The sequence below is a fragment of the Aedes aegypti genome, chromosome 2 (assembly GCF_002204515.2).
Source record: "Aedes aegypti strain LVP_AGWG chromosome 2, AaegL5.0 Primary Assembly, whole genome shotgun sequence".
In the NCBI taxonomy this organism is placed as follows: Eukaryota; Metazoa; Arthropoda; class Insecta; order Diptera; family Culicidae; genus Aedes; species Aedes aegypti.
This window is the reverse complement of record NC_035108.1, coordinates 369,996,463-370,018,819: the sequence shown is the minus strand read 5'-3', so window position 1 is coordinate 370,018,819 and position 22,357 is coordinate 369,996,463. Positions and strand designations below refer to the sequence as shown.

General features: G+C 35.8%; 1 protein-coding gene across 9 annotated transcripts in view; it reads left to right on the top strand.

Moving 5' to 3' along the window:
- Positions 1 to 827: 827 nt before the first annotated feature.
- The window catches only part of LOC5566374 (beta-1,3-glucosyltransferase), a 121,019-nt gene continuing 99,489 nt past the window's right edge, over positions 828 to 22,357 (top strand). For 2 of the 9 annotated variants that reach the window (XM_021846679.1, XM_021846670.1), the window contains exons 1-2: positions 832 to 1,042; positions 10,263 to 10,583. In XM_021846679.1, the coding sequence (XP_021702371.1) occupies positions 10,394 to 10,583 (190 nt within the window). In that variant the 5' untranslated portion in view covers positions 832 to 1,042; positions 10,263 to 10,393. Of the gene's footprint in view, positions 1,078 to 10,262; positions 10,584 to 22,357 lie in introns of all 9 variants that reach the window. The other 7 variants (XM_021846675.1, XM_021846674.1, XM_021846673.1 and 4 more) reach the window with 7 other exon arrangements.

The following is a 22,357-nucleotide window of genomic DNA, read 5'->3' as shown; positions in this document are numbered from 1 at the left end:
CAATTGACTACGATTGGCGGCACTCTTTGTTACTTCACCTGAATCGCAGAGCCTGGGCTAGAGGCTGCTTCGTTTTGATGTTCGAATTCTTCAGACAAGTATGGAACTGATTGCTAATTTCGATTCCATTATCAACAATAACCATTTCCTCCTTAAAAGGAAGAACGCATCTCGGAGAAATCTATTTCCGGAAGGAAGTTGGAAGCGATTCACCCTTCCTTTTGTTCGTAGTTGCAATTATATTCTGTGAATAAACGAAAGAAGAAGTGACCTTCTTAGAGGTTTTTTTTTTTCTCAAATCGGTTTCCAAGAATGATTATCATCGTTAGCTTTCGCTATCGGGTCCGACGAAAAATCGAAGGCACGGGTTCAAATAAGGATCGAAAAGTGATCAAAAGGTTGACATAAGAAGTTCTGAACAGTACTGTTTTTAGAGTACTAAAAAATATTGTAGTTTTAAAAACTACGGAGCATAAATAATTTCTGTATGCAATACATGAGAGTACGGTACGCACTGATTACCTAGATATGATAATCATTTCATGAACATAACAAAAAACGTTGCCAATAAACATATGGGATGGGGGGAGGGGTGTCCGGCAAACAATAAACTACAATTCCTTCCAGTCCACGTTGCAATGTTTTGGTTCACTCATTCGGCCGGCATTCCGACACGTGCCCTCGAAGAAAGTTCGTACCATTCCAACGCGTGCGCATTTCCACAAAATACATCTGAAAGCGGCTATTCTTGAATGAACTCATTTGTTTACCAACGAATCACTTTTTCCCGAAGTTCGCCAGCAGCTGTTTTTCCTGCATTATCGTGCTTCAGAATTGGAATAGTCGTTGAGAAGGACTGATCCGGATCGGATGTGTTTTTCGTGATTTCCCGCCCAGAGGAAAACCGTGTGTGTTTGCTTTCTAAGCTTGTAGGCAATGAAAAATCCGTGTGCAATTAAACGTGACTTAAACGTGTAACGTTTCATCTGAATGGCTGGAATGAGTTGTTGCGCCGAGGGAAATTGTTTGTGTTCGTTGAATTGTAAGCTGATTAAAAGTTACCTGTTTCGAATGAGAGTGAGTCAATAGAATCAAAAACGCGATTCCCTTCGGTCGGATTCATCACTTGCGTTGACTCGCACCTGGTTACTTTCCACCCTCAAATAGGTGCACCTGAAGCTGTTCGTTGATTTTGAGAGAGGGTTTATGTTCGGAATCATGCCGCTGTTATTGTTGACGGTGAAATTAAAATGTATATTAATTAAACATGACTGTTTGTGGTGCAGCGGAGCGACATCGCACGGAGACTGCGGCGGAAGCTTTCCCGATTGGCGCCAAACTGCTCGGTGCGATGAGTTCTGTGACTGGATGAGTTCTCCTTCGATGCGGCGTGGGTTGAAATGTCGGAATCATGTCCCCGTACCTACCAGCTTGTGAAAAGTAAAACGTTTGTAGTATGTGAAGCAGAAAAGTCAATACGTGAACACGAATATTGACATATTTATTATTTACACATATTTTGCGGTGGGTACCGTAGTCCTACTAACTGTAAGGGAAGACTGGGTAATATGCGTCTTAAGGAAAAACTCAGCTGTAACAGTGAAACTCGTCGGATAAGTTATTCCAATTAGGTTTACAGGGAAGTCGCATAAATAAACTCGCTATTACTAAAACAGTCATTGGATTGAAGCAATTATATCTGATAATATGTTCAAAAGAAATGAAACCAAGGTGAATGTTTTTTTTTTTTAAACAGAGAGTATGACGCGGAACCCAGTTTCAAACGGAATTTTTAGTAGCAAATCCAGAAATTTTCCAAAGAAAAGCAGCAGATACTATGACTTCTATGTCTTTGGGTTCGGGTTTGTGCACAACAATTTTGTTTTCATCGATTCTAAGCAGCCATTAAGTATGGTGCATTTTTTTTCCACGTCATTTACTTCCAAGGTTTCCAAAATCGTTTTTAAATATTTTTAAACTATAGGGGGAAATTGGATACTGGTTTTCTGTAAGAGGTGTTATAATTGATAGAGATATCGTGTAAAATGATCGAGTTCTCGCATTTACTATCATACAGGCGTATCTGCAGTGATCGATTTCTCTTCGTCGACTTTCTCTTTGGATTAGTACACGAAATCCAATCGATTTTGGTTACATTTTACGATGCAACATAACGGAGGACGATGAGTTCTTTCTACTGAACCAAAAATAACAGTCGAAAACAGTCGTCTGGCCAAATAATAAGCTAAAGAGAAAGTCGATGAAGATAAATCGATCATTGCAGTTACACCATTATGATACCGAACGCGAGAGTTCGACTAAAATACCTTTTATCTTGGAAATATTGCGCGTTTTACCCCGACGACGCATTTTACACCTAGCCTCCCTAAGCATTTCGAGAGCTACTACCCAACCGTCAACATCATGGTGTTTCAAGAGTGATGCGTTGTTGCTGCTCTAGTGGTGTGTGAACGAGTTAATTTGAAAGTGCTTTCTAATGGAAAAAGGTGAAATTTTGCAAACGTTTTTTCATTTATAATTGGTGATACCGTAAGGGTGCGAGGCAATATAGAATGATCTAGAAGACCATATTGAGGGTCCAAATATCCGGAGAGGTAAACGCTTAGCTGCTAAGCAAGACTATGTTGAGGATGAAGGGATTGAATTCCACTGGTCGAGGGTCTTTTCAGGTTGAAAATTTGTTCGACATCTCAAATGGTAGATGATCCTCGTACTTGCCACACTAAATACAAATGCGACCTGTTTATATGCAGTGCGTATCGTGCGGTTGGCCATGGTGGCACCCGCCAAGGGCTCCAGCTTCTACGGGGCGCCAAAATGCGTAACATACTTGGTAGAATTTTGAAAGATACATTTTTGTGCATACCACAGTTACTAAACTGCTTGTAACAAAATATATTCGAAGCTAAAAAGAAGAAGCTGAAAAAATAATTAGGTAATTTAAATTTCCTGTGAGAAATCTCACAGGACTTATCGATTGAAAACGTTCTAATGCTCGCAATGATTTGTAGATTATTTTATCCAAAAATCATTATTTAGAAAACACCAAAGATTAGGGCTCACCAATTTGAAGTAAAGGTGAAACAGCTTACAATACAAATTGAATATTGTATCATAACTTTGAACGACCAAATGTGCTGAAAAAAAAGTACAAACGATAGTGTAATTTTATTTGAGCGTTTTGTGCACGTTAACCTACGATTTCTTCCGTTAAATGTTTCAAGGCATTTTGGAAGATGTCGGCCATATTTGGATTTTTAGATGATTAGTATTAGCATATCAATTAAGCAATTCGCACAAATTCGTAGGTGGTACATGCCTAGACCATTGTATGAGGGTTGCCTCCTTCACGTCCGTTACCAAAACCAGAGATTTGGGACTGATTCCTGACTCTTATACAAGATTGACGCATCTTCCAACAGTCGAGAGCTGTCCTGGCAACTTCCTCACGAATTCTAGGGAAAGGGATGGTATTATTGATTAAACGCCTTCTTAAGAAATATGCAAAGAGCTCTACGACCTCTCATATCGGGATATTGCGGAATGTTAATGGGAAGGGTGAGAAAGAATTCATTAGACGTTCTGGCAAACATGTGGATAGTAGTGGCTGAAGATCGCAACAAAGTCATCAAATTCCTCCTCGGAACATCTATGCATCATTCGTCGAAGCGCACTGCTCAGCAAAAAGCAAAAATAAATACAAAAAAAAAACACTTTCATTCAGAAAACGTGAAACATTAATCCACTTGGTTGAGCTTTCCAAAACGCACTTGTCTGTAAAGCACCATCACTTTTCGACGAATTGAACATAATCTCATACAGTAATTTCTCGATTATATCACGGACCCACAAAAGTTTGGCATGATACACTGATGCGTGATAAAATGAAAATGTATTTTTCTGCTTTATAATTTTGATCAAACTTTGAGATTTATGTTCTAAAAATAGAGCGAACGATATGAAAAGCACGTAGGAGATGGGTCAAATAGATGTATGATGATTGTTTAAGGATTATTTCTCAATGTAAAATGTATGAACTTATTACAGTTTTTCTGGCGTGATAAAATCGAAAATGAAACTGTGCTAAAATCGAAAATGATATAATGAAGCGATATTAAAATGAGCAGAGTTAAAATCGAGATACTACTGTAATGATCAATCATAGTATTTCATGTCGGACACATTAATGATGTTATTAAAGCATCAATCATGAAATACGTATCGCCTTTAGAAGAAATTTTTCGTTGAGTGCAATGTCACATCATACTCAATATTAGCTTAAAGTCTTTATAAATAGCGCTAAGGTAAGGAACGATTCAAATATGACGTCCATCGTAATTCGGGATTTCTAGACCCCCCTACCCTCTCTGTCGCGCTTTTTCCAATACCTTATACACGTACTGTCACACTTTCATAGACCCCCCCCCCCACCTCCCCTAATTGATGGACGTCATATTTGAATGACCCCTAACCAAAATTTGTCTTTTCTAAGTTGTTTATTATGATAATGTTGAAAAAAAAAACTTTATTTGCTTTCGGAAATGTGAAAATCAACAGATATTGTTGCATTGTTTGGCAAAGTGGGATTACTTTTCGAACCTTTTAAAAATGCCAAGTTTGATTGTAAAAGAAAAGTTTTTTTTTTTGCAATTTTCCATCGTAATAGGCTGTTTCTGTCATGACTGCACTAAATTACGCAGAATCGATTTCACTTGCGTAATGACTATTATCGAACGCTTTTATAATACGCAACTGTGTTGTATTGCTGAATGAATCGTTACACAACAGTTTTCATAAATAGCAAAATAATGATGAATGCATCCTGATATAAAATCATCATTCTGCAATTTGTTGCGTAAATATTCATATAAAATTGTAGCTGAATTCAACAGGGATGTTTGATTTTTTTCCATGACTGAGAAAGCCAAATAAACGAAGTTTAAAATTCATATCAAATAAAATCATACTGTCTGTTTAACGTAAGCAACTCCCCATAATATTCAAAGCTTGTGCTTCCTAATGATAATCCAATTTGAGACACAATTTTTTATATGTCTCGACACAAGACTGGGAATAACAACATAAATGTTTTTCGTGCTCAATTCATTCCTTGTTATTATGGCTTCAACTTTGATTCCCCGTGTTACCCCAATAATTAGGTTGCTTAAATGTCAATTACAAATTTTTAAAAAAGGACGAACTAACATTTGACATTTATTTTAAAACACTCATTAGAATAATTGTTGAATCCTAGCTACGGTCTTAAGTAAAAATATTTTTTGCATTTCCTCAATTTTTCATCTCAATAGGCTGTTTCTCATCACGCTAATCTCTTTCTCTTTGATAATCTCATTCAGACTGCTTTCAGGAGCAAAGCCGGGGAATAAACTTTGATCCAATCTTAAACAAGAATGTCAAAAGCATGAATATTATTATTCCCGGCCACGCCCATCTTTACCGTAACTTGGGATAGAGAAGGAAATGTTGATGTAGCACTTACTTAATGAGAGGCCACCGACTCAGCGACACCCTCATAAGTGCTACGGATGTGGAGGTTGGGATAGGTATAAAATGTTAGGATTCGCCTGGAAAGCGAAAAGATAGACCAAGGGCAATTGCTGTTTAGTATTTTCAATTTAATTTTTGGAATGCCGGCATTCAAAAAAGAAGACATTTGTTTTATTTAACGCATAGATAATTATGTTTTAGTTTGTTGTTTTTCTTTACTGAAATATACCCCCGTTTTGTTATTAAGATGTTGAGCTTAATTAACTGCTCAGTAATAATTAAAAAACAGTGCCAATCCCTCCAGCGTCATCGGAACGAGAAAAAAGAGGATACTCGTAAATACGAATAAAAAAGTAAACATAGCACGAGAGATATTTTCTGCTCAGCCATTTGCAAGCAAAACGAATCAAGATTCATCGAACAAAAAATATATAAAAAACAAAACCAAAATTTTTCAAAAACAAGCGCGAAAAACATTATAATAATAAAAAAGCGTCAAAAATCCAATGTACACTTTAAACAATACCTTTTTGGGCATATTATTAAAAATGTATAACATAAAATTTATTTAGAAAAAAAAAACGAAACGAAATAAAATTTGTAGATGGCGCGTGTTTTGTGTGCCGCATGTAAAGTTTAAATGGAGAGGTCTCACCGCCATTTTGATGTTTCCTTGTTGATTCCTGTTTCACCTCTTCCATAGGCAAATCAATCATCGTGGAGGTATTGCCACTGTCCACTGGTGCTTCATTAAGCTACGTAACTGTACCAATGTGCTTCATTTTCACTTATGTTTCAGGTGACCATTTTGTCACTGCTCATATTTCACATGTACTAAAACATAAATCATAGAAATCAAAAATATAACCATGCTTGCAAATTGAATGCTGAAAATTATATAATCTTTTCGATGAATTCGTTATTCATACACTAGCACTGTCACGTTCATCTCGCAAATAGGAAATTCCATTAATCAAACCACTACCTTCTTTCTGGCATTACGACACCACTAGGACAGAACCCACGACCGTCAGCTTGGTCTTGATGAATAGCTGCGCGTTTACCGCTACGGCTATATGGGCCCCTAAATCAAACCACTAAACTTCTCAAAATCTCAAATTTTCTCTTCGACAAGCCGAAATTATTATCCACTCCGCGAAATGAAAGCGCACCGGATTTGAAAAACACAACCGTTCGCCGTCGCAGCTTGCTACGATCTCCTATGCAGTGTGGTAATAGTCATTACGCAACTGAAACCAGTGCTGTAATGATTCATTACGCAACGCTTTCTCATTACGCAACAGTTTTGAGTTGCGTAATAAATCATTACACAACATTTTTTCGGAGATTGTAAAATAATGATGAATGCATTACGATATGGTTTCTGGTACCCTCAAGTGCTCTTTCGCGGCATCTCGTAGGGTTTCCTAAATCGCGTCAAATTCCAAATTTAGATTTTCCATTGTCCTTACAGTTCAAGTTCTGCTAATTCATTTTCAAATATGAAGGAATGGTCACTGGTCATTGGTCAGGTTCCATCACTAGGTTTACAGAGTAAGGACTGTTCATTTTATAAAGTGCATATTTTTTAATTTATTAATGAAATTGCAATTGGTTTCGTGTACATCGTTCGATTAATATTTTACAACGTTAGCGATAAATCAGTAGAGTGACATTAAAAATTGGTGTAATATTGTTGGTGGTTTTAAAGGTCAACCTTTGATAGTGTAGTAAAGAACACCAACCTAAATTTAGATCATAAAAATCAGGGTATTTGTTGTGCAAGAATCAAAAACAGTTTCTCTTAGGGGTTTATGGAAAAAATATTTAGTTTTTCAGCCAAGAGCATTTTGTTGGATCTTATATTTTGTACACATTGTTAAATAGTTGTAGAACAATGCATAGAAAATCGTTTGTGATTTTATTAATAAATAAAACAGATATGCAACTAATAAGATGGTCACTATATAAAATGAATATTCCTTACACAAAATTCAATTCCTTAATTCGAGTTCGACATGCTTTGGCTTCAATTGACCGAAGCAATAGCTTTAATAGCAGCCTGAATATCTGAACAGAAGTATATGACCTAGTATATTACCTATTACGTGCTGTTGAAGTGCTGTTTACACTGAACACACAAAAGTAAATATTTCTGACTGTAACACGCTTCAACTCACGAGAATATGTACCTGCGCTATCTGTATTTAAAAAAAAAGGGTAATCAGTACAACACACCATATTGTTTAACCCGTAGGCCTGAGTGAAAGAAAAACAACTAAAACTCTCACCGCTCAGCGAATACATAACGGATTTCTATCATTTTTTGTCAGCATACTCGTACACATATCTAGTTACGAAAAGTGGCCAGAGGATGGTTGGAAGGCCCCGGAGGTAGGAAAATTTTAAGTCACAGATAATTTCCGGAATCGGCTATAATGTGGTCACTATACCGAGGAATTTTTAGAAAATCGCATCAGTGTGAACGTTTCGAGAAACGATTGATTTGGATAACCATGTTTCCTGCATTTTATTGATCCTTCAAATGTCCACTTTCGGGTCCCGGGACACCTTAAATTTACGATAAAGTGAACTGGGGCCCAGATAGCCGTAGCGGTAAACGCGCAGCTATTCAGCATGACCATGCTGAGGGTCGTGGGTTCAAATCCCGCTGGTCGAGGATCTTTTCGCAAAGGAAATGTTCTCGATTCCCAGGGCATAGAGTATCTTCGTACCTGCCACACGATATACACATGCAAAAATGGTCAACCGGCGAAGTAAGCTCCCCTTGGGGACATCCGCACATTTTTTTTTTCACGCAATATTGAGAAAAGATGTCGGTGAGTGAGCATTTGATACCTAAATCTAATTAGTGATTATTGAAGATAGCCCACGATTTCAAACAGCTTACACTATCAGAAACACCCTCAACAACAAATTACTTCGATTCTATAAAGATGTTGTTACTAGGGACGTTCCGATATATCGAATCATTTTGACAATCCAATTCCTTTTTGCTGTTCGTGAAAGCTCAATTTGATGTTTTTGCGTAATGTAACATTTTCTACCAATAATTCAATGTATAAGGTTTATAACAATGATAAACAAACATATTTTACTTTTGGTTTTTCGTATGACTTTCTTCCGATATTTTTTGATTCGATATATCGAAAAAAAATATATAGGATTCCAAAACACAAAGTTCTTTATTGTTGCGTAGGTGTTGATTATTTTTAGGTTTTTTAACGTCTATGATGATCATTATTCATTACTTTATTAGATAGAAATATAAGTTCAGCCTAACATAACTTTTTGAAAAGCCACGAGCAGGTAGAAGGAACTAGTTGATGAAACTGATTCGATATATCGGAACGTCCCTAGTTGTTACTCCGGGATAACAATTAATCCTCGAGCTGTTTAGAGGAATACCTGTAGGTAAATAAACCAAATTTACTACTATACACTTCAATTACAACTAGAATTTATATACTTATATGCGTATTTCGACGTCGTAAGCCGTCTTCAGTGTCGAGTCTAGTATACGACACTTAAAACATTTTTTCAGTTTAAACCTACGTGTATCTTTCAGAGGATAAAAACATTCAATGGAGTTAAATTTAAATAGTACTAAATAGTCATAAATTCGATTTACTTACTTTGGATTATCTTTTTAAACAATAGTGCTCAATGTTTGTAGAAATTCGATACGTAGGGTCAGTGTTCCCTTAGTGGACAGTCCACTATAGTCGCACTAGTGGCTTTTTACGGCCGTTTTGCTATAAATCTTTTCAAAATATTGTTTGACATGAAGGTCAGGAGCTGTTTATCTAAGTACCATTGATACACAGCTTGATTTTATTTAAAAAATGATCGAAATAATTAGTTTTGCTTAAAATTTGAGCTCCCCCCTCCCTATTTTCCCTATAGTAGCACTGAGAGAAACCACTTTTTAATTATACGAAATAATTAATGAATTAAGAACTTTTTTACATCAAACGAAAGCTTTTGATGCCCACTTTGAAGGAAAAATATGAAAGATTTGTAAAAATACGTATTTTGCCAACGCCGTGATGCTAGTGCTACTATAGGAACAGAAATTAGAAATAGTGCTACTATAGGCACATGTATTCCTATAGTGGCACAAGCTATAATAAATGCAACCATATGATAATATAATATAATAACGCTAGCGTTATTTGTCAATTTTATACGAATATTTGTTCTTAGCTATGCGGCTATTGGTACATCGACCCTAGTGCATCTTATTTCCAAAATGATGAGAAATCTATCACTGCAGATACGTCGTTTAAATACTTATATAGAAAACACAATTCCGTAGTGAATAGAAGTACTGCTTCGCGTTCTGTTCGCTTCGGAGCAACTCCATCAATGATTCGATGTAGCGCTTACATGAAAATAAACAAAAACAAACCTCGTTCCATTCAGAAACCGCTATAGAGATAAGAACGCTATGAGTAAAATACGAAGTCGAACCATGTGTCTATAAATTTATAGATAACAAGAAGTAGTCATCACAACACAGGAACACCGCAAAGAACCCAAAAAAAAAGAAACATACACTCCATTCGAATTCATTTTATTCAAAATATCCTTTCTGAGAGACTGTGTTATCCCATCAACAAGTGCAAACAATTTCCCGACGGCAACAAGTCAAACACTTCCACCAGCGTAGGAAGCAATCGCCAAGTGGTTTTCAATAATTCATCCCTCAGTTAGTGTCCGCGTCCATCCGAACTGCAGCAGCGATAATGAAGAAGGAAGCTGCTATTAATTCCTGGAAACATCGCCCGCTATAGAAGCCAACAAAACTGAAGAAATGTACTCGAGTGAATCGTAGCCGAAAATGAATCAACTGTTTAATGACATTAATTATGCATCCTTCAACGGGGCCAGCTCTCCAGCCCGGTTATCACCGAGATTGAGATCCATGGGAACAACGGCGATCGTGTTGGCGGTGATAGTTGTATGTGTCCTATTTCCACCAGTTGGCTCAGTTCCAGAAGTAGCGAACGATTCGGAGAACCCAAAACTAGGTAAGTTGATTCTGAGATACTAAACTAATGAATAATGTAATCTTAATACTCAGTGGTAATTAGTTGAGGAATCTAATCAGCGAACTCAAAACAATTTAAAATTAGTTTTAGAAACTACACTTTATTTACCATCCAGAATAAAACTATACACATAAATGGAATGGTGAATTTATCGCAAATTTTACTACACACTTTAGGTAAAAATGCTCTACGATACAATATGTGAAGAAACTCAGCTTTTCACTCATGCTAGATAAAAGTTTAACTTTCAAATATCACATTGAAGGCATTCAAGCATAATGTAATAAATATATAAAATGTCTATTCACTCATTAGCAGAAAATCAAAGCTTTGTCTCAAGAACAAGCTTTTGATCTTCAAGCAAATTTTCAGGCCAGCCATGTTGTATGCTGTATCAATATGGACTAGCTATTGTACTGCGAAAATAAGGCTCTGCAGAAGTTTCAAAATTAAATTCCGAAAATGATTCTGAAGCTCCTTCCCTGGTATATTACTAACAAGTTACATAGAATGTACAATGTTGAAACTTTGGAACAAATGACGAAAAAAATTATCAATAATTTTAGACAAAAAACCGTTGCAATATCTAAGTTATATTAGGTAAAGTTAATAGAAAGCGTTTTTTTTTCTCTTATAGACAGGTGAAATCAACTCGCCTGTAAAAATACTGAGCTGCTACGGCAAATGAAATGTAATATGTTGTTAACAAAAGGGTAATTAATGCTTAATTTAGCTTAACAAATTACGAAGATAGTGTTTTCTAACACATAACACCTACACAGCAAAAAAATCTTAAATTTACATGGCACGTAAACTTCTATTATAATCATGTTAAACGAGTTACAACTGAATGTTCAACGATAAATAATGTAAACTGTCTCATTGCATTCGAAAATGCTTGCAATCTTGAGTGAAACTGAAACATTTCATGATCTTACATGCAACATTCGCCAATATTGCATGCTTTCTTGCATCTTGAAAGTGAAATTGCAAACAAGATCGCTCAGTTTACATGATTCCACGCTGAATATTCTGCCAAAAATAATGCACATGGATGGATCGACGGCTTGTCATTCCATGTGCATTATTTAAGATTGAATTTTCAGCGGGAAAATCATGTAAACCGAGCTGTTTTGCAAGCAACATTCTTTGAGAGAAGACGTTTCGCGTTCAATATTGAGGAATTTGGTAACAATGTTGTATATAATAGATGTGTTTATAGGTTTTATCACTGAAGAATACATGAGAGATGGCTTTGCATGATTGAAACTAAAATAACGTTACGTGTAAATCTAAGATTTTTTTGATGTGTAGATATAATAAATAAATGTAATATTTGGAATAATACTAATGAAGAATAAAAAATATATAAAAATAAAATCAAATGAAAACAAGAAAAAAATGGTGTGATATATGAGCACATCTGTTCTTTCTTCTCTGAGAGACTGCAACGACATAAACATCGCGTTTTTTAACAAAAAAGAATTTTTCCTACAATTGTTGGCATGGTCAGTGTAATTCTCTGACGAAAGTTATGAATTAAGCGATTTATTTTTCTAGTTTACCACTGTTACCGAAATTTCACTTCCACCAAAATATCCAATGGAAAATACACAAATAACAAGGAACAAGAGCAACACTGGAAAGTAATGTTTTATTGTCTCGAGTAGTTCCAAATCAACATTTACCTTATACAATAATAGCATTTATATGCTCCTCTTCCATGAATTCAATTATATTGAATCACACCTGGCTTAATGCACACATCGTTCAAAAGTTGATTAATCCAAAAAGCATTGTAACGGATTTGCAGAGTGCAGTGCATTGAATTACCTTTTTTTCACATGACAAACATACATTATCCTGCGATCAGGAAAAAAAGCTATCCCCATGGCCATGGATTACCACCTAAATGATTGTTTGTGGGTAGTCGTAAGTGTCAGGCACTTTTCAGCGAAACAACATCATTTCACGTGCAACCTATCGCGCCCAAAACAACGGTATTGACGTTGCAGGAAGGAAAAAAACGAATTTTAACCGGTAAATGTTAATTTGAATAAATTTATTATCATGTTTTTCATCACGACCCCGTCGGTGACCAATCGCGTAGCGGACGAGTCCCAGTCATATGGGTGGGGGTTTCCATTTTCCACGTGAAGCTTTCAAACGGTGCAAAATGTGTGAATATTCATGATGATGGTAATAACATGTATTAACCCTTTCACGGTGATGGTTTTGATCGTGTTTCATGTTTAGTGCTAGTCTTACATTACAAAGAATTATTACAAATTTTATCGTGATTTTCAAAAACTGGATAGTTATCTTAAAAACCACCTTCATATTCAGAAAAAATGTTATCCATTGCAGTATAATATTGCACAATGATTATGAAAACACATGAAAATCCAAACCAAAATACTATTTGACATAATTGAATATAAATCTCATAGAAAATGTTTTCACTTGAAACAAACATGTCACAAACCATTAGACTGTACTAGCAAGAATAAAGTATACAACGCCTATGTTCATACAAAATGGCCAACTTCATAGAACTAATCTGATTCTAACGAACCGATTGACCTGAAATTTGAACTACATCTCATAAATAACAATTTGAAAATTAATCTATGAGAAATAACCAAATCCATTTCAAGAGTGTGGAAGATGTAAAAATACTGTTCTGAGAAAAATGACTAAATATTTTTAAAATGTGAATATAAATAAAAAAAAGGCATGCTTCTGCAAATTTTTTCACTTACATGAAAAGCAAAAGTGTATAGAACACAATACTTACCCAAAATTATTTGTTTTCAAAATATCTAAGAATTGAAATTTGGTACTCTTTGTCTAATTGAGTGGTTTTTAATAACTTAGACATTCTTGGATAGAATTTAATGATTTATTCACAGAATTAATTTCCAACATGCAGTTCAAATTTCAGATCAATTGATTTGCTAGAAGCAGAGATGCAGGTCTCCAAACTTGAACAATTTGTATGAACATCAGCCTTTGTGTACTTTATCCTTGGAAGTGCTGTAAGGTTATAAACATTGACAGGGTTGGTGGTCTAATGGCAACCGCTTCTGTTTCATATGCAGAAGGTCATGAGTTCAATCCCAGGCCCGCCCCTTTCCTCGTACTTTGTAGTTGTATCTTTCACTTGCTTCTATCTTCCACTCTCAATCTATCATACTCACAACCTATCCGTTCATAGCAAACGCTAGAACCAGAGAAGGACAAGAAACCGTTTCCCTACGCTTCAACTCCATCATCGTTGTAGCACGCCTTTCCTGATGCATAGGCAGTCTGCTAACCAAAGAGCAAACCTCTCTACCATACCTTTGCCCATCCCATACACTCCCGCATGAACTTGCGTAGACGGAGTGGTATATACGGTCTACTGTGGGAGCCAGTTTAATGCATATTAATTCCTCCCCCTTTCCCACATTGGTCTGCATTCTGACGGGGCAGGCGCCATTGTTGCCTAAAAATAGAAGATCACCAGCACTTATACACTGATTGTTTCTGTTAGTCCCAAGCAGTCATCTGGTTGGTTCTTTGTGTAAGTGCAGCTGATCTGGCGATACTGGAGTAGCAATCACGGGCGGCCAATCAAGCTCAAACTCAAGCAAGTGCTGTAAGTTTATAAATATTTTTGAAATTATTCACTCCCGTGTAAAAGTTTGAGTTCACCCCCTGAAAAGCATACGCAAGTGTTTTGTCCATATCTCTTTGATTACACGTCCAATTGAAACTCTCTATAACGCATTCGAAAGGCAATAAGTTTTACTTACTTTGTAGTTATTTTTCCGAACATTTTTTGAATTCTGTTTTTGGAAACTTACGTATTCTCGGCAGCTTAAGCCGATGCCTCGCTTCTTTTGTAATTTTCTCGGACATCAGTAGACAAATTCCGTGTTTGTCTATTTACATTTATGCGTTGCTCAATCCTCTATCGATTCACACCGACAGACTTGTCAAAATGCTTCTGGAAATGTTTTTACAACGCTGCGAACATCCCTTGTCAGTGTGACTATTGTCGGAAGCCTCACTCTCTTCGGCAACTTTCCCATAACAACTGCTGGTGAATCTCCTCGGCAGCTCCAAATCAGTCGCATTTTGAGGCGTGCTCATTTGAATTGATGACATCTCCAGCGATATCGTTTGTTTAGTCTCGAAAATCTCGCCAGCGGGAAGCGGGCAGAACAAAGAATCATCTGAATGTTTCCACTGAAGTGTTTTAATAGAAAAATACTGTGTATTTGGCGTTTGAAATTTGATTGCCGATAATAGTCGAATGGTGCCGAAGCCGTAAGTCTCCCTACTTAATTTTCACCTAAAGTTGTGACATTTTTTTAAAACAAACTGAAGAGATATGGCTGGTTTCCTCAGTGGATCGACCAAAATTTTAAATCAATAGAATCGTAATCTTATATTTTTTGAATAGCACTCACGAAATTTTGGCGAAAAAATCTGAAACTATTCAAAATCGATGAAAAAGGCATTCAAGTTATCGTGCAAAAGTTTGGGTTCACCCCGTAGTATGATGTATGTATCGTGCAAAAAATTGGGATCAGTAGCATCATCAATGTGTAAGTACTGGTGCTCTCATCATCATAACAAACACGTGTAAACTTACAATAACATCATAAAAGTTTCCGCTATACATCGTGTAATCTAGCATGGACTCTAACCGATTACGCAACAATTGGCATAAACTTACATGATGTTGATGTAATTTTACACGATGTGTCATGTCAATTTGCGACAAATCTAGCATTTCCTCTATGTGCATGATTTTACGCTGAAATTTACATGGATTCTTCTTTCTGTGTAGCGTGTGGCGAAGTGAATGTTTGGGATCGGTAACTCTACTTATGGCTAAATCACTTTGTGTGACTTTCAGCTTAATAACATTTCTCAAACAAATATATGGCTTTGCTGACAGTGTTGATGACCTAGGGTTAATAACAAAGTTTGCAGTAGAAGCTTTGAATTATTAAAATTGCAAATTGTGCTAATTTTGTGTATGGCGTAAGGGAAGTTGACTGAGGAGATAAAAGTTGGATTGCTTCCATTAAGGATCAGCTTATTTCGAATCGTAGAACACGCCTGAACGAAAATGCAGCATGAATACTAATACTTTTTCGATTATTCAATCACTCTTGTATTAGCTACAAAATGCTACTCTTGATGATAATCAGACTAATCGTAAAACATTGTTTCCATACTATTTAAATTCGACCACTATCCTTTCCACGGAATCTACGACGTTTGGTCGAAAGACATTTGGTCGAATTACATTTAAATTGAATTATTCAAAGGATCTACTTAAAACTCTGTTATTCACCCGAGGTCATTAACATTGTCAGCAAAAGTCATAGCTTGAGGAATTTTATTAGGCTGGAAGTCACAATAAGTCAATTGACCATAGGTACACCGACACCGGCACTTAACATTCACTTCGCCATAAAGGTTTCCCTTAAAGAAAATTTTCCTGCTGTTTAAGGTCTGATTTCCGCATCCAAAAATCTTACCCACGTCCATAAGCTTTGAGACCTGGAATTCAAAGAAATATCCCAAACACTCTCTCTGAATGCTTCCATCAGATGAAGATCAGCAGTTCATTACGAATATCGAGTATTTAAAAATAATAATAAATTAAAAATATCATCATGTTCACATCTTTGAGTAATAATATAACTTGTTGAGCAGTTTTTCAAGGAATGATAATATTTTAAAAGAATAATAAATTCACTTGAGCCAAATATGTCAGTCAATGTACAAAAAAAAAACTACTTTTTTGAAGTTAATTTGAATAATCAATGAAATCCTAGATATTTGCATAACTTCAAATCAATAACCAAATATAACAACATAAAATGTCCCATTTTATTAACGCAAAACGCAAAACAATAATCAATTTTACCAAATGATCTTCCAATGAACTATTTCAAAACAAGCTTTGAACAAAATTTCCGTTCAACTTAATGCCATTCAACCAGATTTAAAGTGACGAAATGTTCTAAAGACATTCGATCAAATGTCCTTTCGACCAAACGTCATTCGGCCAAATGTCATTCGACGAAATGTCCTAAAGCCCCTTTCCACGAAATGTTGGTTCGACTAAATATGCTTTCTGTTGCAACTAAACCTTTTCGACCAAATGTTGATTCGACGAAATGTCCGTTCGACCAAATATACTTTCGAGCAAACGTCTTTCGACTAAATGTCATTCGGACCAAATGTATTTCAACCAAATGTCATAGATTCGTAGCTTCAATGTTTAATTTTTGAATGGGAAATGTTGAAAATTTTCTCGATTTCAAGTGCCATACTAATACTCTTTACTATAACATTCGTTTTACTTAACTGATTAAGTGAGGGTTTGCATGGTTATTCTTACCTCCGACTGGATTTTTTAAACAATTGATCAACTAAATCTTGAGTTACGCCATCTTAAGACGTAACTGTTAAAAATAGTTTTTTCAAAAAGATTAATTTGGATTCGAATACTAAGGCTCAAGCTCCGTAATGATGCATAACGGAGGGAATATAATCGGGTTAATAAATTTATTTTACATTAATACATCATGTGCAAGTGGCTTCATACTTCCACATAGCGTGTGAGGCTCAAAATGAAAAAGAAAATCAACCTGATTGGCTTATAGCTTCCAGCAGTATTTTTGTTCGGTTTTAGAATTGATACAATTCGGACATTTTCGCATTTGTTATACCAACTGAAAGCAAACCTAACCAGTGAATATGTTTCAAATAAAAAATTTTGTTTAATTTTTGTTATAGTTTTATTTTAATTAAACTTAATTATAACACACTTGGTTATCAGAATTCTGAACGTGATTGCTTATACATGGCCAGTTTTATTTCGTGTTAAGCAAAATTTTGTTATAGTTCCGCTATGAAAAATAACACAATGAGTTATATATCTGTTTAACTAAAAACATATTGAGTAATATTATTGTTGAAATTATAACTTATTTTTTTAATTTTGTCGAACGTGAAGCAATTTTTGTTATTTATATTACTAACCAGCTAAAATTATATCATATTTTATTAGAAAATACGTGCTATCTGAGTAATAAACTTTGTAATAATGCTGTTGTAATCCACTGGTCTGATATAAAAATATGACAATCTACTTTCTGCAAGTTTTTCGATAAGGATATGAATAATTCCATCATCGCCAGGAGTTTTCATAATTATTGTGTTTCATTAATAATTCTCTCTATGGACGCATATGAAAGGGGGACAGGGGACCGTTATTTTGCTACAAAGGTAAATATTATGTTTCTTATTTTTCTCAAACTGCGTCTTAATAAACTTTTTGTATAATTCGTGGAGTTAAACTGAAAAGCAGACATCTGCCAAAGATTTTACCGGACTAATTTGTTATTTTTTTCCAGAAGTTTATCCTCGATTTCATCCGAGAGTTTTTATAAAATCTCTACAAATATTTTACAAAAAACTCCTCTCAAAACACCTCCAAGAATTCATCTATGGAATCCAGCCAAATTTTTGTTCAAAATACAAGGAATAACATCATGAATCGATAAAGTAATTCTAGCAAAGAACTACTATGAAGTTTGTAGGGATTCCTCCAAGTATTAGTCTAAGAAGCCATCTTCGGGAATTTTTCTTCATATGTTTTAGAAAATTTCTTCATACTTTCCCTCTGAAACTTGATCGAATATTACAACAATAATTAAGTTCTAGGATTCTATTTTGAAATCAGCACAATATTTTTTTTTTCTCAAAAAATTTAGTTGTTTTTCTTTCATATAGGTATTCTTCAAAAAATGTATCCTGTGAACTCTGTATGTGATTTTGCTGCACTGACTCCATAAATTCTTTTAAAATTATCAAGCTTCGATTTCTCCAGAAAATGATCCTATGTCCCTAAAATTTTGAAATTCTTAAATTGCTGCATAAATTCTGAAGAATTTCAATTTTTCTAGCATTCTGAAAAAATTTCAGAAAAATTGCTAAAAGAAATTCCTGAAGAGTCTTCTGGATTGTTTTTAAGTATTGGGAGTTTCCTAATAAATCCACGAGGAAGCTCTTATATGAGCTTCGAATTGTTGTTGGTGTGAATTTTAAAAGATTCCTAGCAAGAGTGCCAGAAAGAATTTCTGAAAAAATTAAGATAATTTTTACTCAAGATGTTTTATTCAAAGGTATTCTTTGAAGAACAGAAATCCTTAGACATCTTCTTCTTCTTTCTGGCGTTACGTCCCCACTGGAACAGAGCCTGCTACTCAGCTTAGTGTTTTTACGAGCACTTCCACAGTTATTAACTGAGAGCTTACTGTGCCAATGACCATTATTGCATGTGTATATCGTGTGGCAGCTACGAAGATACTCTATGCCCTGGGAAGTCGAGAAAATTTCCAGCCCGAAAAGATCCTCGACCAGTGGGATTCGAACCCACGACCCTCAGCTTGGTCTTGATGAATAGCTGCGCGTTTACCGCTACGGCTATCTGGGCCCCTTAGACATATTCTACGTAAAATGACTAATAACATTCTTACGAAGAGATCGATCCAAGAATCTTTGAAAGACTTCTGGAACATGAATGAAAGAGTCCCAGAAAAAATACTATGAGTTATTTCTAAACAAATATCTTGACTATTTCCCAAGAAACAAAAACATGTGAAATCTAGAAAAAATCTGAAATAAACATTGATAGACGTAACAATTCCAAAAAGAATTCTTGTAAGAATTCAATAGGAAACATTCGAAAGAATCTATTCAAAAATTGACTTCATAGTTAACGGAACTCTTAGAAAAATAATGAGAGGATTGGGATTATTATAAATTCATGTAGGATTAGTATAAAATTCATGAACTTATGCTTTGTGTTTTAAAAGTTTTACATGTTTCCTTCCGATATTATAAAATACATAAATAATACATAAACTTTGAATGGTTCGTTACTTCAAGTGTAGACATTATTTCTTCTACTTGAATTTTTTCATATCAATTGATAATATTATATTCATAAACATGTTCTCACAAATAATTGTTTCTTGTGGTCTGATAGAGATGGTGTCTTCAACAAAGTTTTTCATGAGTCCTCTCGTGGCGTAGGGGTAACGCGGCCAAACTAGAGATCAGGGAGTCGTGAGTTCCATTCTCACCGAAAAGACGTGTAATTTTTTTCGCAAAACTTCACGTCAATTTGTCCATTCAATCCAATTGCAAAGTACATGTAATGTTTAGTTTTTCGATAGATGTCAAACTTCCACTCGGCTGGTTGGCCGTATACCACGTATCATAATTATTCGACCACTTAGAGAGATTCGGCAAAGTATTCAGTAATTCGAAGACTATCATTATTCGAGCCGGAAGATTCAAATTTTACCATTAATATGCGAAACTTTTGGTTTTCAAAGTAAATCCTGTGACCATCATCCTCCTCATTAACAAACATCCCTCCCATTAACAAACATGCAGAGATAAACACGGTCTCCAAATAGCAAAGGTTACACACTAACATTCCTTCCCTCAATCTCACATGACTGCAAGGATGAGGCACTGGATAATGCACACTGATGAAGATTATGGCCAATCCTAGCCGAACTTCTAGTTGATTCTTTGTGCCTCTTCGATCAATCACGGAATAGCAACCATTGATATGTGTAGTCAGTCTAAACTAAGCTTAGCTAAGCACAGCACGAGGGTCTGATGCGCACTGATTGAAATTCATTTCTATTTATTTGTTTTTGAGACCGATCTAGAGTTTAATATTGTCATCTATTAAAACAGATATGAATAAGATTTCAATTCTTTTCTTATGATAACGGTTGGGGAGCACCATGCTGTCCTGATAGATTTCTATGACTGTGACTTCCAAAGGGTTAAAATTAATACTGAGTGCCGTGAAAAATCATGTCCCAGGTAGCTATAAACTCGATTTCCCACTCACACATATGAGCCTGGTGTTGCGGAGTCGGACGATTTACGCGTGGGTGGCTCGGAAGGAAAATTACAATCAAAGGAAAGTGGGAAAGGTGTAAAATGATGGCGGACGGCAAAAGAGGTACGTTAGCGTCGTAAACCAGCAACGTGTGGCGATGTAGTACGTTATTTATCCTTTGGCCGGGTGGTCAAGTGACGATGACGACGACGACAACAGCGATGTTACGTGTGGACATTGCCATGAATAATAACCATAATTCGCAGTATAAATAAAATTAAATTAATTGCAATAACGTTCGAGCTGGAGGGGACGGAGGTGATGTGTAGATAACATCGGTGTGAATCTGCTCCCTAGCGGTATTGCAGGATCCGTTGATTTTGATTTATGAGAGCGAAACGTGAATGGTGTTTAGTTTTATGCTATGTGTGCTTGTGGATTATTTACGGTCAGCGCAGAGGTATCCCATACATCGGTATTGCATTCATTTTAATTTCGAACAAATTAATTGAAACTCATTCTAATTACGTATGGGACAGCGAATTCACCATGCATCATTTGTTCAGTGATACGACAAATAGTTTAGCTGAATCATCTGTTTTGCTGTTCTGGAAACTAAAACTACTTTTCCTAGCCTGATTAGGAAGAATCAATGAAATGTGAAATCGAAAACGCTATAGGTTGATTCACGACCTCCAAACTAAGTGGTTTTATTGTGGCAAATCCTTAACGAAATTTTTGCTACCTCAGAATACTTGGTATAATTCAACACATCTGGCCGAAGATAGGACGAAGGGCTTAAGAAAATTCAACCGAGTGACGTTTGGATAAAATATATAGAGACGATTGGTTGAAACACAATCCAAATCCAATTCAAATCCAAGTTTTACACACAGTTCGAACGAAACGTGTAAATTTCTGAGACATATAATGCACATAATTGGAGCGTGGAATATCATGGATATTTACATGATATGTCATGTAAATTTCAATTATATGTCATGTAATCGAGCAGGATCCTGAGTGATTACATGACATATAACACATTTTTACATGATTTCAAACTGAAATTTACATGACATTATGTTTACATCGCATAAATGAAGTTTACATGACGTGTAATCTTCATTATTTTTAACTGTGCAGGACCCTGTTGAGGAAATTGTGAGTATCCTGTTTTCCAATCCAAATATCTTCGAGAATTCTGGCCAGGACTGGCAGCCCACGCAAATTGAGACCCCAAGCCGTAGAAAACCCACGGGTCATACAACGGGTCATCCTTGGCCTTTAACTTTCTACCCCTTTTGTGAAATCGAATTCCAATCCATTGCGTCATCTTTGTGACTGAAAACGTCATCCTCGGCGACACTTGACAACCCTGTCCCCCGAGGACAGTTTACAATCAGCAACGATTACTCATTATGAATAGCACCTCGGCGGGAAAGTTTGCCTTGGCTTTGTCTTTCCGTTCCTACACAGTTTCGTCTGCTATCATAATGCTTGTTTGGCTAACGACCAAACGACGATATAATAAAATATTCAACTCCCAGACATTCAAACCCAGCAAATCATTAATGAGAACAATGCTGAAATTGATACTTCATAACAGTTCACCCACGGTACGACATCGTTGAAACCAGAACGACGCAGAAGGTGATTGTGTGTGGTTGACTCGGGCGGTATTATGTAGGTACCGTGAACCGGGGTAAAATTTATAAGTGTTTTATATGTCTATCAAAAATTTCATTTGAAAATTATTATATTGAAACTATTTAAAGCAGTAAAACAGTACTTCTCAAAGCTACAAAAACAG